The sequence below is a fragment of the Chiloscyllium plagiosum genome, chromosome 19 (genome assembly GCF_004010195.1).
Source record: "Chiloscyllium plagiosum isolate BGI_BamShark_2017 chromosome 19, ASM401019v2, whole genome shotgun sequence".
Classification (NCBI taxonomy): Eukaryota; Metazoa; Chordata; class Chondrichthyes; order Orectolobiformes; family Hemiscylliidae; genus Chiloscyllium; species Chiloscyllium plagiosum.
In genome coordinates, this window is record NC_057728.1 from 67,629,201 (window position 1) to 67,653,593 (window position 24,393).

The 24,393-nt window shown below is 42.4% G+C and overlaps 1 protein-coding gene across 10 annotated transcripts in view; it reads left to right on the forward strand.

Annotated features, from left to right (window-relative positions):
* osbpl8 (oxysterol binding protein-like 8) overlaps positions 1 to 24,393 on the forward strand; it is a 416,034-nt gene that overhangs the window by 243,772 nt on the left and 147,869 nt on the right. For all 10 annotated transcript variants that reach the window (XM_043708791.1, XM_043708786.1, XM_043708784.1 and 7 more), the window contains 2 exons: positions 12,856 to 13,059; positions 15,653 to 15,737. In XM_043708791.1, the coding sequence (XP_043564726.1) occupies positions 12,856 to 13,059; positions 15,653 to 15,737 (289 nt within the window). The remainder of the gene's footprint in view (positions 1 to 12,855; positions 13,060 to 15,652; positions 15,738 to 24,393) is intronic.

The following is a 24,393-nucleotide window of genomic DNA, read 5'->3' on the forward strand; positions in this document are numbered from 1 at the left end:
AGGCAGGTACAATTACAACATTTAAAAGGCATTTGGGTGGATATATGAATAGGAAGGGTTTAAAGGGATATGGGCCAAATGGGACTAGTTCATCTGGTCTGTTTCCATGCTGTATAATTCAGTGACTATATGATGGCAAAGAAGCTATATACCTCCTTTACCACCTTATCCACTTATGTTGCCACTTTCAGCGAGCTATGGATTTGCATTCCAAGATCCCTCTGTATATTAATGCTCCTGAGGATCTTGTCATATACTGTATACTTTCCCCTTGCACTTGATCTCCCAAGATGCATCACCTCGCACCTGTCTAGATTGAGCTCTATCTGTCATTTCTCCACCCAACTTTCCAACTGTCCATAACCACCTTTGATAACTGTCTTCACTATCCACAACTCTATATCAATTTTCATGTCTGCAAACTTACTAATCGGACCATCTACATTTTCATCCAAAAAAAATTGTACATGTGTGTCATATAATAAACAACAGAGGACCCAGCACTGATTCCTGAAGAACACCACTTGTCACAGACCTCCAGTCAGAAAAACACCCTTCCATAACTACCCTCTGTTTCTATGGCCAAGCCAGTTTTGTATTCAACTCGCCATGGATCCCATGTCACTTAATTATCTGGAGCAGTCTACCATGAGGGAGGCACTTTGTCAAATGCTTTCATAAAGCCCATGTAGACAACATCCATTGCCCTTTCCTCATCAACCATCTTCGTCACTTCATCAAAAACTCAATCAGTTTTGTGAGACAAGACATCCCCTGCATAAAGTCATGTTGATTATCCTTAAAGAGTCCATTCTTCTCCAAATTCAAGTAAATCCTGTTTCTCAGAATGTTCTCCAATAATTTATCTACTACTGGTGGAAGGCTTACCATTCTATAATTTCCTGAATTATCCCTGTTGCCCTTCTTAAACAAAGGAACAAGATTGGCTATCCTTCTGTCTTTTAGGATCTTCTGGTTAATGAGGATGTAGAAATCTCTGGCAAAGCACAATGCAGTCGACTCCCTTGCATCCCTCAGTATTTTGAGGTAGATCCCATCAGGCCCTGGGGCTTAACTACCTTCATGTTTTCAAGCCATCCAACACCACCACCACCTCAATATTAACAAGTCCTGTGTTGCTGAGGAGACTGAGGAAGACATGAATTTAGGGAAATTATGCTAAGTTGTGGTATGCTGAGTTTAAGGGCATTGTGAAAAACTTAACATCTCTTAACTGCAGAGATTTGCCAGTAAGAAACCAATTACAGTTGTGCCAGTTGATCAAGAAGCATTAGTATGGAGGTGATTCTTCACTGAGGCTTGAGTGTTAAAGGATGTTGCTTGGAAAAAAGGGTGAAACGTTCTTACATTTGTAGTGAGATCATTTCAATAGTTCTTGTCTAGTGTTATATAGGCAATGGTTTTCTCTTGTGTAATAAAGTTTTATGGAGTTTTGTTAACAGTACATCGACAGTCTTATATATGTTCACAGACTGACCAGAATGCTAAACAAAAAGGAAAGTAGAATTTGTGTTCTATCAAGCCAGGCTTCACTCTGTGATCTGATTTGTCCAATATTACCACCAACTGAAATTATAACAAAATTAACGATCAAGTCTTGCAATTTGCTGAAAAAGTCCCAATTTCTACCCTCATCTCCCAGTTACCATCTCATCAGCCTCTCTTGATCATCAGCAAAGTGGCTGTCAATAATCTGTCCATTGCTCTTTTTGAGTTCCATCAAAGGCACTCGGCTCCTGGCTTCATTGTGGCCTTGTTCTAAACATGGACAAAAAATTAAATTCCAGATGTGAAGTGAGTGACTGCCCTTGAGATAGCATATGACTGAATGTAGTTTTAAGAAACCTGGCAAATGGGGGTGGGGAATCTGTCCATTGGTTTGTGTTTTACCTCGTGCAAATGGAGATGGCTGTTGTTGGAGGTCAATCACCTCTGTCCCAAGGCAATACTGTCCTCAGCCCAGTTTCCTGATGTTGGGCTTTTGTCAATTTTCCTGCTCCTTGGATGCAGCCTGACCTGCTGTCCTTTTCCAGCACCACTCTGATCTAAACTCTGGTTTCCAGCATCTGCAGTCCTCACTTTTGCCTCAACCCACCTATCCAACTTGGAATGGAAGTTAGAAGTGGATATGTTCACTGGTTTCATTGTGCTCAGTCGCATTCAGAATTTCTTGCTAATGAAACTTTTTTTTATCCATTCAGGGCATTGAGGGTATCACTAGCTAAACCAACATTTATTGTCAGTGTGGACTCTATGGGCCAAATGGCCTGATTCCACACTGTAGAGATTCTATTGACACTCATGAACTCAACACCATCCAAGATGAAATTGCCAGCTTGATTGTCACTCCATCCCAAGACCGTAACCACTCACTCTTGCCTTTACTGGTGTTGCAATGGCAGCGGTGTATTACCATTTACAAGATGCACCTCGGCAAGGTTACCTCAACAGCATCTTCCAAATCTGCAACCACTACCACAAAAAATGAAAGAATAAAAAGAGTAACTAATGCGTTGGAACATTTAGTTCTAACCCATGAATTTTCCAATTGATTCTTACAAATTCCTGACTTCCCAGCAGTTTTTATTTTGAATTTTCTGTTCAGGAACTCATGTTGAAGTAAATACAAATAATAATTAGCTGAAAATGTGTTGCTGGAAAAGCGCAGCAGGTCAGGCAGCATTCTCCTGTTCCCTGGATGCTTTCCAGCAACACATTTTCAGCTCTGATCTCCAGCATCTGCAGACCTCACTTTCTCCACAAATAATAATTAAGCTAAGGAAATGGTCGATCTGCTTTTGTACTGAGTTTATGATTAGATTAGATTAGATTCCTTCCCTACAGTGTGGAAATAGGCCCTTCGGCCTGACAAATCCACACCGACCCTCTGCAGAGTAACCCACCCAGACCCATTTCCCTCTGTCTAACACTATGGGGATTTTAACATGGCCAATTCACCTGACTTGCATGGGGAGAATATGCAAACTCCACACAGACAGTTGCCCAAGGCTGGAATTGAACCTGGGACTCTGGTGCTATGAGGCAGCAGTGCTAACCACTGACCCGCCGTGCTGCCCCAGAACACAACAGAACCTTAATTCTTATTATTCTGCTACTCCTCAATTCCTTATTCTTGTTTCTTTCCCCCCGGATCCTACCTGACTTATTTCCCTCAAACTTTAGCATGATGACATTTATCCTTTTATCTTTCATTGCCTATTGTACACATAGTGGCAAATTTCTTCTAAAGGTTTTTGTGAATGTGTAGGTTTTGAAAATCTTTTAGGAAAAAGCAAAGTATTAACATATTGTTGTCACGAAGTTGTCTGCTGAGTTAATTTTCTGTGCTATAACAAGAAGTTTCTACTAAACAATGAGTAGATATTTTGGGCTTGAGAGTTTGCTGTAATGAGTCAACAAAAGTCTGCTAATGCAGTCACGCCAACTCACTGACGTTTGTCTCACCATACAAGAGGTTTCTTATGTAAGAATGATTTCTCTTGGAACGTCACATAAAATGAAACCATGTGTTCATTTCTGTTCACTGTTTTGCAACCCAGTCTCTCTTCTTTTGCTGCCTTAATGTATCTCTTTTTCGCAGTCAGCAAGTAATCTGTACTCTATGAATCTCATTCTGACATTTGGAAACTTAAGCAGATTTGCATGTTTTCAAAGAGTCTAAGCAGCCTGTTTTAATATGTGCATCAAATTGTTGAAATTTATAGTTGAGGCTTGTTTGAATTGCTGTGTAAAAGTAAATGCAAATTCTCTTTTATATGTTTAGTATTGTAAAATGATTATGAAAGGCACTTCAAAATTTATTTTGAGAAGTGTTCTGCATGTTTTGCAGAGACTGAAATTGAAATCCAAACAATATTCAACAATGGACATAATTGCAAGGTTCTTGTTTCCCTCAGTCCACTGAGTTACATTGCCTCCTATTAGAAGATGTTAAATATTGCAGAAACTTGATGTATCCTTTCTCTCAGTCCTTTGTTTCCTTACCATTGCAAGCTCACAATGCTACATACAGAAGCAAGGATGTTCTATTTAAATGTTATGAACAGATTATTAGTTTCAAAGAATATCATAATTGTCAGGGGAGGTGGGAATCAGAGCCACATATCTGAGAGGGTGGCAGTTGCAGATGGGGGAGTGACAGGATGTAGTGAATCTAATGGGAAGGTTTCTCACGCGATTAAACAAAGGGATCGGTTAAAGTGTGTCTGCTTTAATGCAAGGAATGTCAGAAATAAGAGTGATGAACTTAAAGCATGAATCAGTGCTTGGGGCTATGATATTGTGGCCATAACGGAGATGTGGGTTTCTCAGGAGCAGGAATGGTTGCTTGATGTTCCAGGGTTTAGAGCATTTAAAAAGAACAGGGAAGGTGGAAAAAGTGGAGGGGTGTAGCATTGCTAATCAGAGAGTGCATCACAGCTACAGAAACGAAGGTTATTGAGGAAGGTTTGTCTACTGAGTCAGTATGAATGGAAGTTAGGAACAGCCAGGGAACAGTCACCTCATTGGGGGTTTTCTACAGACCACCTAATAGCAGTAGAGAGATTGAAGAACTCATAGGCTGGCAGATTCTGGAAAATGCAGATGTAGCAGGGTTGTCGTCATGGGTGATTTCAACTTTCCCAATATTGACTGGAACCTCCTAAGTGCAGATGGTTTGGATGGAGCCGTTTTTGTCAGGTGTGTTCATGAGGGTTTCCTTACTCAGTATGTAGACAGGCCGATGAGGGGAGAGGCCATTTTGGATTTGGTGCTCGGCAACGAGCCCCGACAGGTGTCAAATCTCACGGTGGGAGAGCACTTTGGTGACAGTGTTCACAACTGCCTCACATTTACCGTATCCTTGGAGAGTGAAAGGGAAGATATTTAATTGGGGAAAAGGAAATTATGACGCTATCAGGCAAGAGTTGGGAAGTACAGACTGGGAGCAATTGTTCCTCAGAAAAGGCATAGCAAACATGTGGAGACTATTTAAGGAGCAGTTGTTGCGAGTGATATACAAATTTGTTCATCTGAGACCGGTAAGAAGGGGTAAGATTAAGGAGCCTTGGATGACTAGAACAGAGGAGCTTCTTGTCTGGGTGGCACAGTGGTTCGCACTGCTGCCTCACAGCACCAGAGACCCGGGTTCAATTCCCGCCTCAGGCAACTGTCTGTGTCGAGTTTGCACATTCTCCCCGTGTCTGCGTGGGTTTCCTCCCACAGTCCAAAAATGTGCAGGTTAGGTGAATTGGCCATGCTAAATTGCCCGTAGTGTTAGGTGAAGGGGGAAATGTAGGGGAATGGGTATGGATGGGTTGCCCTTCGGAGGGTCGGTGTGGACTTGTTGGGCCGAAGGGCCTGATTGAGGATGATCAGCCATGATCATAATGAATGGTGGTGTAGGCTCGAAGGGCAGAATGGATACTAAGGATAGCTGGTCATGTCCACACACGCAGATGACAAGCAACATGAATTCGACTGGGACAACACTACTAATACAGGACAAGCCAAACAGAGAACAGCCAGGGAATTCCTAGAGGCATGGCACTCATCCACAGATTCAATCAATAAGCACATCGATCTGGACCCAATATACCGGCCACTGCAATGGACAGCTGGAACTGACAACCGGAAGCGGCAGATACAAACCACTACAAATGCCGGAGGAAAGATCACAGAAGCGTTTCACAGGAGGCTCCCAAGCACTGAGGATGTCACCTAGACAGGGGACGAAACGTCTGCAACACAAATTCCCAGCTCGGCGAACAGAACCACAACAGCGGAAAGAACTTCTATGTGGAGTCTGAGCAGATAGCGGAAGCCCTAAATGAGTTTTTTGCTTTGGTTTTCACTAAGGAAAGGGACCTTGTTGTGAATGAGAACCTTGAGCAGCTGGGATACAGGCTTGAACAGTTCAAGATTGATGAAGTTGATGTGCTGGAAATTTTGGCAAACAGTAAGATTGATAAGTCCCTTGGGCCAGACCAGATTTATCCTGGGTTGCTCCGGAAGTGAGAAAGGAGGTTGCTAAGCCGCTGGCGAAGATCTTTGCCTCCTCACTCTCCACGCGAGTCATACTAAAGGATTGGAAGGAGGTGAATATTGTTCCTCTTTTCAAGAAGGGGAATAGGGAAATCCCTGGCAATTACAGACCAGTCAGTCTTATGGTTGTTGTCAGCAAAGTTTTGGAATGAATTCTGAAGGATAGGGTTTATGACTATTTGGCAAAGCATAGCGTGATTAAAGGCAGTCAACATGACTTTGTGAGGGGCAGGTCATGAGTTCTTTGCAAGGTGACAAGACAGGTTGACAAAGGTTGAGCAGTGGATGTGGTGTTTTCATAGAACATAGAACATAGAAGAATACAGCGCAGTACAGGCCCTTCGGCCCTCGATGTTGCGCCGATCCAAGCCCACCTAACCTACACTAGCCCACTATCCTCCATATGCCTATCCAATGCCCGCTTAAATGCCCATAATGAGGGAGAGTCCACCACTGCTACTGGCAGGGCATTCCATGAACTCACGACTCGCTGAGTAAAGAACCTACCGCTAACATCTGTCCGATACCTACCCCCCCTTAATTTAAAGCTATGCCCCCTTTAGCAAGGCATTTGATAGGGTTCCCCATGGTAGGCTCATTCATAAAGTCAGGAAGTATGGGATACAGGAAGATTTGGCTATCTGGATTCAGAATTGGTTGGCTGACAGAAGGCAGAGAGTGGTTGTAGATGGAAAGTATTCTGCCTGGAAGTCAATGTTGAGTGGGGTCCTGCAGGGCTCTCTTCTTGGGCCTCTGCTCTTTGTAGTTTTTATAAATGAATGAGGAGTTTGAGGGGTGGGTTAGTAAATTTGCAGATGACACTAAGGTTGGAGGTGCCGTGGATAGTACCGAGGGCTTTTGCAGGCTGCAGCGTGACATAGATAGGATGCAGAGCTGAGCTGAAAAATAGCAGATGGAGTTCAACCTGGATAAATGCGAAGTGATGCATTTTGGAAGGTCGAACTCGAATGCTGAATATAGCATTAAAGACAGGATTCCTAGCAGTGTGGAGTAACAGAGGGATCTGGGTGTTCAAGTACATAGATCCCTCAAACTTGCCATCCAAGTGGATAGGGTTGTTAAGGAAGCATATGGTGCTTTGTCTTTCATTAACAGGGGGATCAAGTTTAAGAGCCGCGAGGTTTTGCTACAGCTCTTCAAGTCCCTGGTGAGATTCCACTTGGAATATTGTGTCCAGTTCTGGTCGCCCTACTATAGGAAAAATACAGAGGCTTTGGAGAGGGTGCAAAGAAGGTCTACCAGGATGCTGCCTGGACGGGAGGGCTTGTTTTATGAAGAGAGGTTGAATAAGCTCGGACATTTCTCTCTGGAGAAGAGGAGGAAGAGAGTTGACCTGATCGAGTTATCGGAGAAAGTGACGGCTGCAGATGCTGGAGATCAGAGCTGAAAATGTGTTGCTGGAAAAGTGCAGCAGGTCAGGCAGCATCCAAGGAACAGGAGAATCGACGTTTCGGGCATAAGCTCTTCTTCAGCCCTGATCGAGTTATACAAGATAATGAGAGGAATGGATAGAGTCAATAGCCAGATACTTTTCTGGATTGACTGGTACGAAGGGTCATAGTTTTAAGATATTAGGAGAAAGGTATAGAGGGGACGTCAGAGGTAGGTTGTTTATGCAGAGAGTTGTGAATGCATGGAATGTGTTGCCAGCGGTGATGGTGGAAGCAGAGTCATTAGGGACATTTAAGCGACTGCTGGACATATACATGGATAGCAGTGAGTTGAGGGGTGTGTATTTTACATTAGGATTAATCCTCGGCACAACATTGTGGGCCAAAGAGCCTGTTCTGTGCTGTACTGTTCTATGTTCTGTGTTCTATGGCAGCTATTAAGCCAATCTCATCAGGTAATACTGTGATGAATACCATAACAGATAGCCCATTAATACAGTCCACATTCACACGTGAAATAGTGACTTGTGTGAAGGAATTCATCTTTCAAATGCATTTGGAACAGCAGTGGTGTTCAACTTAACTCAGAGGAGTGTGGAAAACAAAGTGGGTAACATTGTTCAATTATAATGTCAAGTATTATTCTCACTGCTAAATGTTTTTCATTTATAAAGGTATATTATCCTGCAGTTCTTGTCTTAAATACATATATTATTATTCATAAATAGATTGCAAGCATTTCAACTGGGATTAAGAGAACTTTTTGTAAAGGTTTAATTTGCACTTTGAAGATGGCTCAGCAACTTTGATGTGTTGTCACAAAGTCACCAGGATGTGAGGTTCAATAGAAATTGATAAGTAAGACATGTAGCAGACACTTAATAGCTGTAGGTTACATTTAATTCATGTTGCATTGTCATGAATGCTATTTAAATATTTTGTACCCCTCAACAGTTGCCTTGTTGTGCATTTTTAGGTTTTTTGGGTTATAAAATGATATATTATGTCACAGACGGTCCAAGTGAAAGAGGTTAGGTAACTTGAGCAACATATGAATTATGATCATTTTTAATATAAAGGAACTTGCTGGATGCTTATCTAGCCTCTTTGCCGATCTTAATCTATGAACTCTTTACAAGAACAGGTCAAAATGAGAAATTCTGTGGTGAGTACCTCACCTGCTTATTCCCAAAGCCTGTCTACCATCCACAGGGCACAACTCATTGGTGGGATGGAATGCTATCCACTTGGCTGGATGACAATATTCCAAAGCTTTGACGTCATCCACAATACAGCAGTCTGCTTGAATCCATCAGTTTGAGCATTGACTCCCTTCACCACTGATACACAAAGATAGCTGTGTATGCCATCAAAAGGATGCACTGTAGTAACTCAAAAAGACTCCTCCTACAGTACTTCCAAAACCTCTACTTCTACCTAGAAGGACATGGGCAACAGATACATGGTATCATCATCACTTTCAACTTCCCATCAAGACACTCACCATCTTGCTTTAAAACTGTGTGACTGCTCTTTCAGTGATGCTGGGTCAAAATCCTGGAATTCCCTACCTACAGCACATGGACCACAGCAGTTCAAGAAGGCAGAGTACCATCACCATCTTAAGGACAGTTTTATAAGAACATTAGAACCGGGAGCCGGAGTAGGCCATCTGGCCTGTCAAACCCACTCTGCCATTCAATAAGATCATGGCTGATCTTTTCGTGGCCTCAGCTCCTCTTACTCATCCTTTCAGCATAACCCTTAATTCCTTTACTATTCAAAAAATAATCTAATTAACTTCAAAAACATTCAATGAGGTAGCGTCAACTGCTTCACTGGGCAGGGAATTCTACAGATTCACAACCCTTTGGGTGTAGAAGTTCCTCCTCAATTCAGTCCTAAATCCGCTCCCTCTTGAAGCTGTGCCCTTTTGGTGTGGTTTCACGCACCAATGGAAACATCCTCCCTGCTTCTATCTTCTCTATTCCTTCATACTTTTCTATGTTTCTTTAAAATCCCCCCTTCTAAATTCCAGTGAATATAATCCCAGTCTCTTCAGTCTCTCCTCATAAGCCAACCCTCTCAACTCCAGAATCAACTCCAGAATCAACTCTGCACCCCTTTCAGTGCCAATACATCCTTTCACACAGTAATCCAGGTGTGGCCTCACCAGCACTCAATGCAGCTGTGAAATAACCTCCCTGCTTTTAAACTCAATCCCACTACCAATGAAGGACAAAATTTGATCTGTCTTCTTAATTCTCTGTTGACCTGAAAACAAACTTTCTGCGATTCATGCACAAGGACATCCAGGTCCCTCTGCACAGCAGCATGCTGCAAATTTGTACGGTCAAGTAAAGTCCTTTTTACTGTTATTCCTGCCAAAATGGATGACTTCAATTTACCAACATTGTACTCCACCTGCCAGACCGTTGTCCACTCACTTAACCTATCATGTCCCTCTGCAGACTTCCAGCACCCTCTGTACACTTTGCTCTACCACTCAACTTAGTGTCATTCGCAAACTTTGATACACTACACGTGGTCCCCAACTCCAAATCATTTGTGTAAATTGTAAATAATTGCGGTTCCAACACTGATCCCTGAGGCACACAGCTAGTCACTGATTTTCAACTAGAAAAGCACTCATTTATCCCCAATCTTTCCTCCCTGTTAGTTAACCAACCCTCTATCCATGCTAATACGTTGCCTGTAACACCATGCATCTTTATCTTGTGCAGCAGCCATTTGTGTGGCACCTTGTCGAATGCATTTTGGAAATCAAGAGACACCACATCCACTGGGTTCCAGTTGTCTACCACATTACTGTCGTAGTATCTTCAAAGAATTCCAGTAATTTAGTTCAACATGATCTGATTTTTATGAACCCATGCTGTGTCTGCCCAACGGGACAATTTCTATCGAGATGTCTTGCTATTTCTTCCTTGAATAGATAGAAGCATTTCCCCCACTACAGAATTTAAGCTAACCGATCAATAATTCCCCATCTTTTATCTACCTCCTTTTTTCAACAGTGGTATCACATTTGCTGTTTTCCAATCTGCTGGAACCACCCCAGCCCCCAGCGAATTTTGGGAAATTACTACAAACGTGTTTGCTATTTCTCCCGTCATCTGTTTTAGTACCATGGGATGCATTCTATCAGGGCCAGGAGACTTGTCCATCTTTAGCTCTATTAGCTTGCCCAACATTACCTCTTTGGTGATAACGATTATTTCTAGATCCTCACCTATCTTAGTCTCCTTGTCATCGGTTATTGGCATGTTATTAGTGTCCTCCATTGTGAAGACTGATACAAAATACCTGTTCAATACCTCTGCTATTTCCTCATTTCCCATTATTAAATCCCCCTTCTGATCCTCTAAAATACCAATGTTTACCTTAGCCACTCATTTTTGTTTTGTATATTTGTTGAAACTTTTGCTATCTGTCTTTATATCCTGAGCTAGTTTACTCGCATAATTTATCTTACTTTCCTTTATAGCTTTTTTTCTGACTTTCTGTTAACCTTTAAAGATTTTCCAATCCTCTAGTTTCCCACAGGTCTTTGCCACTTTGTATGCCTTATCTTCCAATTTGATAACTCCCCTTATTTCCTTAGACATCCATGGCTGATTGCCCCTTTCCCTACAGTCCTTCCTTTTCGCTGAGCACTTGGAAAAATTGTTTGAAAATTCTCAACTGTCCCACCATAAAGTCTTTGCTTTCAATCTACTTTAGCCAACTCCTCCTTCATCCTTTTGTTGTCTCCTTTGTTTAAGCACAGGGCCCTGGGATTGGATTTCAGCTTCTCACCCTCCATCTGTATTCCAAATTCAACCATACTGTGATCGCTCCTGCCAAGGGAATCCCTAACTGTGAGATCATTAACAATTCCTGTCTCATTACACAGGACCAGATCTCAGACAGCTTGCTCCCTCATGGGTTCCATTAGATATTGTTCAAGAAAAGTATTGCAGACCCACTCGATGAACTTCTCCTCGAGGCTGCCTTGATCAAATTGGTTCGACCAATCGACATGTAGATTAAAATTCCCAATGATAATTGCCATACCATTCTTAAAGGCATTACTTATTTCTTTGTTTATTGCCCACCACAATGTGATGTTATTATGTGGTGGCCTATAGATTATGCCTATCAGCGACTTTTTCTTCTTAGAATTTCTCATTTCCACCCAAATGGATTCAACCTTATTCTCTATAGAACCTATATCATCTCTCAGCACCGCCCTGATGTCATCCTTAAATATCAGAGCTACACCACCTCCTTTACCTTCCTGTCTGTCCTTCCGAATAGTCTGATTCATGTGGATATTTAATTCCCAGTCGTGACCATCCCGCAACCATGTCTCTGTAATGGCTACTAAATCGTACTCGTTCGTGATGATTTGTGCCATTAACTCATCGACCTATTTTTGAATGGTATGAGCATTCAAGTAAAGAGCCTTTATGCTAGTTTTGAAATCTTCTTTTTGAATTCTAATATTTCCTGAGTGTCCCTTCCTTTTAACTTCTTTCATAGTCTTTGATGTAGAGTCATAGAGATGTACAGCATGGAAACAGACCTTTTGGTCCACCTCGTCATTGCAGACCAGATATCCCAACCCAATCTAGTCCTACCTGTCAGCACCCAGCCCATGTCCCTCCAAACCCTTCCTATTCATATACCCATCCAAATGCTTATTAAATGTTGCAATTGTACCAGCCTCCATCACATCCTCTGGCAGCTCATTCCATACATGTACCACGTTCTGCATGAAAAAGTTGCCCCTTAGGTCTCTTTTATATATTTCCTCTCTCACCCTAAACGTCTCTTTGTTCAGCAACATTCCCTAGGGCCTTACCATTAAGTGTATAAGTCCTGCTAAGATTTGCTTTCCCAAAATACAGCAACTCATGTTTATCTGGATTAAACTCCATCTGCCACTTCTCAGCTCATTGGCCCAGCTGGTCAAGATCCTGTTGTAATCTGAGGTAACCTTCTTTGCTGACCACTACACCTCCAATTTTGGTTAAATCCTCCTGCACAGATGTTAACCTGATGCTTTCTTTTCTATTTACCATTGTACTTGTTATCATTTTCCCCTCTCCCCTCCCCCACTTTTTTGGGATAATTAATAAATGATAACTTAGCTGGTGACACCGACATCCAATTAATGGATTAAAACAAAACGTTGTCTATTTCCAAATTAGGGTGAAGTATTGCATTTTTGAATTCATAAAACCGATGTTTTCTTTTGCACTGTCACTTCAGTAAAACTTTGATTTGTACATTCATGCAGATTTTTCTGGAGAAATTTGATTTCAATTTATATTTGATCTCTTTTTACAAAAATGTATTTCAATTTTATTAGATTCGTGGAACTTTAAAAAGTTGGACGAAGTTATGGTGTGTGCTGAAGCCTGGAGTGTTGTTGATCTACAAAACCCCAAAGAATGGCCAGTGGGTGGGAACAGTGCTTCTGAATGCTTGTGAACTCATTGAGCGACCATCAAAGAAGGATGGCTTTTGTTTCAAAGTTTTTCACCCTTTGGAGCAGTCAATCTGGGCTGTAAAGGTTTGTGGAGGCTATGTTTCGTTTTCTAAAAGATCATAAGACCATAAAGTATAGGAGTAGGATTATGGCATTCAGCTCATCGAGTTTGTTCCACCATTTGACCATGTTTATATATTTCCCAACCCATTCTCTGAATATGAAATACTGAATGCTGATGTTGAGATGCAAAGTGTATTTGGTGTTGAAATGTATTACTGCACAATTTGGTCTTGAGACTTTATGCTTTACCATGTGTGCATGTTCTGTCACTCAAAATGAGATGTTAATAGATTTATGACTTTCTCCTTCTGCATAAATTATTTTTTGGGTTTTCTTTTGTGCTTGTGCTCCCTGCAGTGTGTTATTTCAGTGCTTGGATCTTTAAAATGAAAAGCTAAACGAGCCTTGGATTCTTGTCATAAAGCTTGATTTGACATAAACAAATTGATACCTCGTCCCTTAGAGCTCAGTGAATTGAGTGAATTCAGGCAACTCTGGCCAACTCGACAGACAAATTGGAAATGAGCCCAGATATACAAAAGTTAAATTACTGAATTTAATCATCATTTTGTTATTGTGACATTATTTTTATATTACTAAATCAGAAGCTTGCTTCAAAATTTTAAAAAATTGTTTTCCCCTGTTTTTCCTCCTTTGATGAGTTCCTGTTTCACACTCCCATTATTTAAATCTGATGTATGAATTGTATGCTCCAAATTATCTTATATTTAATTTACTTTTTAAAATCAAAATATAATGATTTTATCATGAACAACGGTCAAATTTTCAACTTTGGCCTGAAACAGATCTGACACCCCACATTCCAAACGCACGGTAATATTGGATGATGTGGGCGGCACGGTGGCACAGTGGTTAGCACTGCTGCCTCACAGCGCCAGAGACCCGGGTTCAATTCCCGCCTCAGGCGACTGACTGTGTGGAGTTTGCACGTTCTCCCCGTGTCTGCGTGGGTTTCCTCCGGGTGCTCCGGTTTCCTCCCATAGTCCAAAGATGTGCAGGTCAGGTGAAATGGCCATGCTAAATTGCCCGTAGTGTTAGGGGCAGGGGTAAATGTAGGGGTATGGGTGGGTTGCGCTTCGGCGGGTCGGTGTGGACTTGTTGGGCCGAAGGGCCTGTTTCCACACTGTAATGTAATCTAAATCATAATCTAAATTCCATATTGACAACAATGTGGGCAATTGTACTGGGTTTACGGAAAATACTGCAAATCGTATGCGTACAACTGTGTGATGGGAGAGCTCTGACTTGGGGGTTGAGATGGCTATTAAAATCAATCAACCTTTGTACAGGTAAACTAAAAATGCTTCTTGCATATTTAATTAGCTAGTTAGTTGGTACTCGTAAGCCAGTTATTTAACTGAGCAGAAGTGAGGACTGCCGATGCTGGAAACCAGAGTTTAGATTAGAGTAGTGTTGGAAAAGCACAGCAGGTCAGGCAGCATTCAAAGAGCAGGAAAATCGACATTTCGGGCAAAAGCTTTAACTGAGCTGACCAAAATTCTTTGATGCACAAAAATCAGAAAATAGCTGATGAACTAACTTGAGTAAATAATTCCCTCTGCACACTTGCAAAGTTGATTGTTTGAAACACTAGTTCTTCCACTTGCCCCCTCTGCTACCAAACTCACTTAGTTTTCTGGTTTAAGGCATGAAGATAGTACAATTAATTCATTTTTGGCACGTGTCTGAATTTGTCAAAAGGTCTGAAGCAATGCTGTTCAACTGGTATTGTTACTTTATAAAATACTGTACAATGGCTGTGCTGAGCTTAGCCTGACAACAGCCACCACTCCACTAATGACAGACACTGCTGATTTAAAGAAGTCCCTACAGTGCAGAAACAGGCCTTTCGGCCCAACCAGTCCACACCCACCCTCCGAAGAGTAACCCACCCAGACCCATTTCCCAGACCCTAATGCACCTAGTACTATGGGCAATTTGGCATGGCCAGTTCACCTAACCCGCACATCTTTGGACTGTAGGAGGAAACCGGGGCACCCTGAGGAAACCCACGCAGACACTGGGAGAATGTGCAAACTCCACATAGTGTCCTGAGGCTAGAATTGAACCTGGGACCCCGGTGCTGTGAGGCAGCAGTGCTAACCACTAAGCCCTGTCATGTATAGAAATAAAGAGGAACTACTCTATGGGAACAGACCATATAGCCCAATCTTTCCATGTTGGTTTTTACCTTCCACACAAGCATGTAGCTTTAATCTCATTTACTCACCCTTTTCCCATTCAAGTTATTTTTCAATTTTGATCCAGCTTCTGTCTCAACCAATCACTAACTCAGACATTGTTTGTGTCAGGAATTCCTTCTGGAGTCTTTTGAGTACCATAATCTTGTATGTGTAACCCCTTAATCTTGCATCTATAGCCCCTCAATCTAGACCCCAAAACTGTGGGGATAATCTTCTGACTTTCATATCCTTTCCTTTGCTGATTTGTAATACTGAATTTTAACCTCATTATCTATATTATTGTAATAAAAAGAGACATAATTTTTGTACGTGATGTAAATGTATTCATTTTATGAAGATAATATTTAGAACCTAAACTGTCTTCCACTGAATGTAACTTTGTCTTAAAGGGTCCTAAAGGTGAAACCGTTGGGTCCATAACTCAGCCACTGCCCAGTAGTTACCTGATATTTCGAGCTGCTTCAGAATCTGATGGTAAGAATTCATCATAAGAAGTTAGGTCTTATTAAAATTTTGGATAAATGCACAAGGTGTATTAATTGTGTGTTTAGATTCACAGGATGATACAACACAGTAGGAGACCATTTGGCCTGTTGTGTCTGTGCTGGCTGTTTGAAATAACAATTCACCTACAGACACTTGCAGCCTTCACCCATAACTTGCACACTTTTCCTTTTTATGTAATACATTCTTATTTGAAAACCTCAATTGAACTTGCCTCCAGCAAACACTCAGCAATGTGAAAAATAGTTTTTCTCCATGTCATCATCGTTTCTTGTGCCAGTTTACTTAAGTCTGTGTCCCCTCTGGATCTTGGTCTTTGAACCAATGGGGACTTCTTTTTCCTTGTTTCCTCTGTCTTGCATTATTTGAGTATTGCTATCACAGCTTCTCTCAACCTTCTCTTCCAGAAGGAATGCAGTCACGAATTCTCCAATTTATCTATCCCTGCAACCATTCTCATGAATCTTTTCTGCACTGTATCCAGTAACTTTGCATTCTTCCTAAAGTGTTGCACCCAGAACTTGATACAATACGCCAGCAAAGGCTGTTCAGTATTTGAGTTAGAACCCAAAAGAAGCCCTGAGGAGCCAAGAAGTGATTTCTGACTTTGTGTTTGGAGAGGCTGCATGCATAAATCCTTCAGTGTATTGACACAGTGGAGGTTGGAAAGGTCATAAGCTAGATTTGGATAATGCAATGAGCTTTAGGGATATGCATAAAACCCAGAGGCAAGATTTATGGTTTTAATGATTTTGATGTGGAGGTGTCGGTGTTGGACAGGGGTGGACAACGTCAGAAGTCACACGATCCCCAGGTTATAGTTCAACAAGTTTGTTTGAAATCACAAGCTTTCTGAGCACCGCTCCTTCATCAGGTGAAGTGAAGAAAAAATTTTATTGACACTGGTCAAAAGATCATACGAATGGTGTGAGTGGAGTGTTGATAGGCTGAATAATGTCTCTGCAGGTAATCAAAAATGTCAGTAGGTGTGAGTTAAGTATCAACAGTTGAATAGCAAGTGAAGGGATGACCTATAATCCAATTAATTGAGGTAGAGAGATGATTACAAAAAATTAAAAATAAGGTGGTGCTGGAGACAAACCAAACAGCTGGAATAACCTGATAGGTATAAGAGTAGCATGCCGAGGGTCTAACCAATGTAACAAGTAATCCAGAACTTTACAAACTAAGGTAGAGAGATCATTACAAGTTAGCAAAGTGATGGTGTCAAAACAGGATAGTAAGGAAGATTTTACAAATACAGAACAGTGTGGTGGGGTTACATGTAGCACAACATGAACACAAGATCATGGTTGAGGCCACTTTCATGGTAACAGAACTTGGCTATCAATTTCTGCTTGGCGATTCTGCGTTGTTGTGCATCCCGAATTCCACCTTAGAGGATGCTTACCCAAAGATTGGAGACACAATGTCCTTAACTGCTGGTGTTCCCCGACTGGGAGGGTACATTCCTGTCTGGCGATTGTTGTGCAGTGTCCTTTTATCCGTTGTCAGAGCATCTGCATGGTCACGCCAATATATCATGCCTTGGGGCATCCTCACCTGCAGCTTTTGAGGTAGACATATTGGCTGAGTCACGTGATGTGTTTCTGTTGAATGGTGTTCCCACATGTGATGGTAGTATCCATGTCGATGATCTGACATGTCTTTCAGAGGTTGCCATGTCAGGGTTATGTGGTGTTGAGAGTTATAGGGTAGCCAGGAAGGACCTGAAGAGAGAGCTAAGAGCAGCAAGGAGGGGACATGAAAGGTTAGTAGGTGGTAGGATTAGGGAAAACCCTAAGGCTTTCTATAGGTATGTTAGGAATAAAAGAATGACTAGGGTAGGAATAGGTCCAGTCAAGGATAGTAGTGGGAAGTTGCGTGTGGAGGCGGAAGAGATTGGGGAGACACTGAATGAATACTTTTCTTCAGTATTTACTCAGGAACAGGGCATTGTCGTCGATGTGAATACTGAGTCACAAATAAGTAGAATGGATGGCTTTGAGGTATGTAGAGAAGAGGTGTTGGAAATCCTGGAAAAGGTGAAAATAGATAAGTCCCCTGGGCCTGATGGCATTTATCCTAGGATTCTCTGGGAAGCAAGGGAGGAGATTGCAGAGCCATTGGCCTTGATTTGTATGTCCTCTTTGTCTACAGGAGTAGTGCCAGAAGACGGGAGGATAGCAAATGTGGTTCCCCTGTTCAAAAAGGGGAGTAGGGATAACCCTAGTAACTATAGGCCGGTGAGTCTCACTTCTGTTGTGGGCAAAATCTTAGAGAGAATTGTAAGGGAAAGGATTACAGCAGGATATAGAGAGGCTGCAGAGCTGGGCAGAAAGGTGGCTAATGGAATTCAATGTAGCTAAGTGTGAGGTGATTCACTTTGGGAAGAATAACAAAAGGATGGGGTACTGGGCTAATGGTCGGATACTTGTTAGTGTGGATGAGCAGAGGGATCTTGGTGTCCATGTACACAGATCTCTGAAAGTTGCCACCCAGGTAAATAGTGCGGTGAGGAAGGCATATGGCGTACTGGCTTTTATTGGTAGAGGAATTGAGTTCCGGAGTCCTGAGGTCATGATGCAGTTGTATAAGACTCTGGTGCGGCCGCATCTGGAATATTGTGTGCAGTTTTGGTCGCCATACTATAGGAAGGATGTGGAGGCACTGGAACGGGTGCAGAGGAGGTTTACCAGGATGTTGCCTGGTATGGAAGGAAGATCGTATGAGGAAAGACTGAGACACTTGGGGCTGTTTTCATTAGAGAAAAGAAGGTTTAGGGGTGACTTGATTGAGGTGTACAAGATGATTAGGGGGTTAGATAGGGTTGACAGTGTGAACCTTTTCCCGCGTATGGAGTCGGGTATTACAAGGGGGCATAGCTTTAAATTAAGGGGGGGTAGATATGGGACTGAAGTTAGGGGTAGGTTCTTCACTCAGCGTGTCGTAAGTTCATGGAATGCCCTGCCAGTTGCAGTGGTGGACTCTCCCTCTTTATGGGCATTTAAGCGGGCATTGGATAGGTATATGGAGGATAGTGGGTTAGTATAGGTTAGGTGGGCTTGGATCGGCGCAACATCGAGGGCCAAAGGGCCTGTACTGCGCTGTATTCTTCTATGTCTATGTCTATGTTAATATACTAAAGGTTGGGAAGTTTGCTGCGAATGATGGTCTGTTTAAGGTTTGGCAGTTGTTTGAAGTTGAGAAGCGGAGGCGTATGGATGATCTTGGCCAGATATTCATCGTCATCGATGACGTATGGAAGGCTGCACGAGGGCCAAAGGGCCTGTACTGCGCTGTATTCTTCTATGTCTATGTCTATGTTAATATACTAAAGGTTGGGAAGTTTGCTGCGAAAGGTTTGGCAGTTGTTTGAAGTTGAGAAGCGGAGGCGTATGGATGATCTTGGCCAGATATTCATCGTCATCGATGACGTATGGAAGGCTGCAAAGAAGATGGTGTAGTTTCTTAGGTACAGGGAAGTACTGAATGATGAAGGGTATTCAATCGGTCATGTCCCATGTCTGTCCTCTGACGAGGTCATTACAGTTTCTTTCCTGTGGCATGTTGGAACTGTCGATTGATGAGTTCAGCATTGTATCCTGTTTGTATGAGGGTGTCTTTTAGAATCTTCAGGTGTTCTTCAACAGTGATGTATGATCACGTGCAAGCTAGTATCATTGAATATGTTTGTCAAAATCCTGAACCAAATACATGATCACATGGCTGGATGTGTTAGCTCCTGTGATGAGCGATCTGCTGCCTTTTGTGCATCAAGGATGCATGTGCACACTAATTCTTCAATATCTTCTTTGCTGTAATACTGAAGGAAACTCCAGAGACATGTCTGCAAGCATGAACATTAGATTCAATTCAAGGAAAGCAGTTCAATTCTCCTCGACTGCATACCTCCATCAGGGTCCCAAAGGCAGTAATCAGACAGTTTCTGTATGCAGGTGACTGTGTCCTAGCTGTCAATAGAGGAGGGACTGTGTTTGGACTGTGACAAACAAATTCTTGAGTGGTAACAAAACATTTGATCTCGAAATAGGTTTCACCAAGACCAGATTTGCAGTTCAAGCAGCAGTAAGGGCAGGCTATGAAGCTTCAGACATAGCCACTGATTCCATCATTTACAAGGTTCTGGATAAAATTCTCAAAGGTTTGTAATGTGTTGTCTCAAGCAGTGATTTTTTTTCCCAGAAAGCAAATCCAGCCAACAGCCAACTCAATAAGTATGCTGAAAGCAGCATGGCATGACATTAAATTGAGAAATAAAATAAAACTCCAACAGGTCATTGTGCTCTTCAGTGTGCTGTATAGTCCAGAATTCTGGGCCTTTGAGATGTGCCACATCAAAAATCTGGAAAACTACCACCAAAATAACCTGGCATGCCCCATGAGACTTTTATGGCATAGCACAAGGCCAACAATCTGTCCTTCACACAGGTGGTGAAACCACCCTCCAGAAAATTCAACTTTCCAGGCAGTCCATGGCTATAATCATCTCAGTCCTATGTGCCCTGTTAATTATAAAGTCATAGGAATGTACAGCACAGAAACAGACCATGTCGACCAGATATCCTAACCTAATGAAGCCCCATTTGCCAGCATTTCGCTCATTTACCTCTCAACCCTTCCTATTCATACACCCATCCAGATGCCTTTTAATTGTTGTAATTGTGCCAGCCTCCACTGCTTCCTCTGGCAGCTGATTCCATACACGCATCATGCTCTTTGTGAGAAAGTTGCCCTTTAGGTCCCTTTTAAATGTTTCCCCTCTCACCCTAAACCTATGCCCTCGAGTTCTGGACTCCCCTACCACAGGGAAAAGACTTTGTCTATTTATCCTATCCATGTCCCTCATGATGGAAAGGGATAGTTATAGCTGGGCAAGAATTATAGCTGAGGGAAAGGCAATTATGATGCGATTAGGCTAGATTTAGGATGCTTAGAATGGGGAAGGAAACTGCAGGGATGGGCACAATTGAAATGTGGAGCTTATTCAAGGAACAGCTACTGCGTGTCCTTGATAAGTATGTACCTGTCAGGCAGGGAAGAAGTTGTCGAGTGAGGGAGCCGTGGTTTACTAAAGAAGTTGAATAAGACCATAAGACATAGGAGTGGAAGTAAGGCCATTCGGCCCATCGAGTCCACTCCGCCATTCAATCATGGCTGATGTGCATTTCAACTCCACTTACCAGCATTCTCCCCGTAGCCCTTAATTCCTTGTGACATCAAGAATTCGCACATCTTTTTGGACTGTGGGAGGAAACCGGAGCACCCGGAGGAAACCCACGCAGACACGGGGAGAATGTGCAAACTCACACAGTCAGTCGCCTGAGTCGGGAATTGAACCCGGGTCTCCGGCGCTGTGAGGCAGCAGTGCTAACCACTGTGCCACCGTGCCGCCCACACGGTGTTCTGAATTTACCCCCTCTAATTCTAAGGCTGTGTCCACAGGTCCTAGTCTCCTCGTCTAAAACAATTTCCTAGCATCCACCCTTTCCAAGCCATGTATTATCTTGTAAGTTTCTAATAGATCTCCCCTTAGTCTTCTAAACTCCAATGAATACAATCCCAGGATCCTCAGCCGTTCCTCATATGTTAGACCTACCATTCCAGGGATCATCCGTGTGAATCTCTGCTGGACACGCTCCAGTGCCAGTATGTCCTTCCTGAGGTGTGGGGACCAAAACTGGACACAGTACTCCAAATGGGGCCTAACCAGAGCTTTATAAAGTCTCAGTAGCACAACGGTGCTTTTATATTCCAACCCTCTTGAGATAAATGACAAAAATCTCTTGTCAGGAGGAAGATAAAGGATTATGTTAGGATGAGACATGAAAGCTCAGTCAGGGTGCTTGAGAGTTACAAGTTAGCCAGGAAAGACCTAAAAAGAGAGAGCTACAACGAATGAGGAGGGAACATGAGATGTCATTGGCAAATAGGATCAAGGAAAATCCTAAATCTTTCTATAGGTATATCAGGAATAAAATAATGACTAGAGAAAGATTAGGGCCAGTCAAGGATAGTATTGGAAAGTTGTGTGTGGAGCCTGAGGAGATAGAGGGAGCACTAAATGAATCTTTTCCATCACTATTCACACTGGAAAAAAACATGGTCGTTGAGGAGAATACTGATACAGGCTACTGGACCCGACAGGATTGAGGTTCAAAAGGAGGAGGTGTTAGCAATTCTGGAAAGTGAGAAAATAGATAGGTCCCCTGGGCCAGATGGGATTTATCCTTTGATTATCTGGGAAGCCAAAGAGGAGATTGCAAAGCCTTTGGCTTTGTCTCCAGGAATAGTGCCAGAAGACTGGAGGATAGCAAATGTTGTCCCCTTGTTCAAGAAGGGGAGTAGAGACAACCCTGGTAATTATAGACCAGTGAGCCTTACTTCAGTTGTGGGTAAAGTGTTGGAAAAGGTTATAAGAGATAGGATTTATAATCATCTAGAAAGGAATAAGTTGATTAGAGATGGTCAACACTGTTTTGCGAAGAGTAGGTCGTGCCTCACAAACCTTATTAAGTTCTTTGAGAAGGTGACCAAACAGGTGGATGAGGTTGATGTGCTGTATATAGATTTCACTAAGGCGTTTGATAAAGTTCCCCATGGTACACTATTGCACAACATGCGGAGGAATGGGATTGAGGGTGATTTAGCGGTTTGGTTCAGACATTGGCTGGCTGAAAGAAGACAGAGGGTGGTCGTTGATGAGAAATGATCGTCCTGGAGTTCAGTTACTAATGGTGTATTGCAAAGGTCGGTGTTGGGTCCTCTGCTGTTTGTCGTTTTTGTAAATGACCTAGATGAGGGCATAGAAGGATGGGTTGGTAAATTTGCAGATGACACTAAGGTCGGTGGAGTTGTGGATAATGCTGAAGGATCTTGCAGGTTACAGAGTGACATAGATAAACTGCAGAGCTGGGCTGAAGTTGGCAAATGGAGTTTAATGCAGAAAGGTGTCAGGTGATTCACTTTGGAAGGAGTAACAGGAATAAAAAATACTGGGCTAATGGTAAGATTCTTGGTAGTGTAGATGAGCAGAGTGACCTCTATGTCCATGTACCTCAATCCCTGAAACTTGCCATCCAAGTTGATAAGGTTGTTAAGAAGGCATATAGTGTGTTAACTTTTATTGGTAGAGGGATTGATTTTTGGAGCCATGAGGTCATGCTGTAGCTGTACAAACATCTGGTGCGGCTGCACTTGGAGTATTGCATACAGCTCTGGTCACCACATTATAGGAAGGATGTGGAAGCTTTGGAAAGGATTCAGAGGAGATTTACTAGGATGATGCCTGCTATGAAGGGAAGGTCTTATGAGGTAAGGCTGAGGGACTTGAGGCTGTTTTCATTAGAGAGCAGAATGTTGAGACGTGACTTAATTGAGACATAAGATAATCAGAGGTTAGATAGGGTGGACAGGGAGAGCCTTTTTCCTTGGATGGTGATGGCTAGCATGACGGAAGATAGCTTTAAATTGAGGGGTGATAGATATAGGACAGATATCAGAGGTGGTATTTTTACTCAGAGAGTAGTAGGGGCATGGAATGCACTGCCTGCAACAGTCGTAGACTCCCAACTTGAAGGACATTTAAATGGTCATTGGATAAACGTATAGATGAAAATGGACTAGTGTAGGATAGGTAGGCTTCAGATTGGTTCCACAGGTCGGCGCATCATTGAGGGCCGATGGGCCTATCCTATATTAATTGTTCTGTGCGCTATGATTTTATAAACTCTTTCAAGTCACCCCTCAGCCTCCGATGTTCCAGGGAAAACAGTTCCAGCCTATTCAGCTTCTCCCTATAGCTCAAATCCTCCAACCATCGCAACATCCTTAAAAATCTTTACTGAACCCTTTCAGGTTTCACAACATCCTTCCAATAGGAAGGAGACCAGAATTGCACAAAATGTTCCAAAAGTGGCCTAACCATTGTCCTGTACAGCAGCAACATGATCTCCCAAGTCCAATGTTCAGTACTCTTGACCAATAAAGGAAAGCATATGGAACGCCTTCTTCATTATCCTATCTACCTGCGACTCTACTTTCAAGGAAACATGAACCTGGACTCCAAGTTCTATTTGTTCAGCAACACACTTCAGGACCTTAACATGAAGTGTATAAGTCCTTCTCTGAATTGCTTTCCCAAAATGCAGCACCTCGCATTTATCTAAATTAAACTCCCATCTGCCACTCCTCAGCCCATTGGCCTATCTGATCAAGATCCTGTTGTACTCTGAGGCAACCTTCTTCACTGTGCACTACACTTTCAATTTTGGTATTTTCTGCAAACTTAGTAACTATACCTCCTATGTTTACATCTAAATTATTTATATAAGTGCTGAGATAGATATTTTCTATCTGTTCAACAATGTTATTGCACACCTCTGCAAAAGCTGGAATTTGACCCTGAGCCTGTTGGCTCAGACGTAGGGACACTACCACTGTGTCAAAAGATCTCCAATCTCTAATTATACATATGCTTATTTTCAGTACATTGTGGTATTTCACTTTGAGTTATTGAACTTGATCAACGCATTTGTCTCCGGGAATCCCAAGGTCCCTCTATTCCTCTGAGCTTCAATGTCCTGCTATTCATTAAGTACTCTCT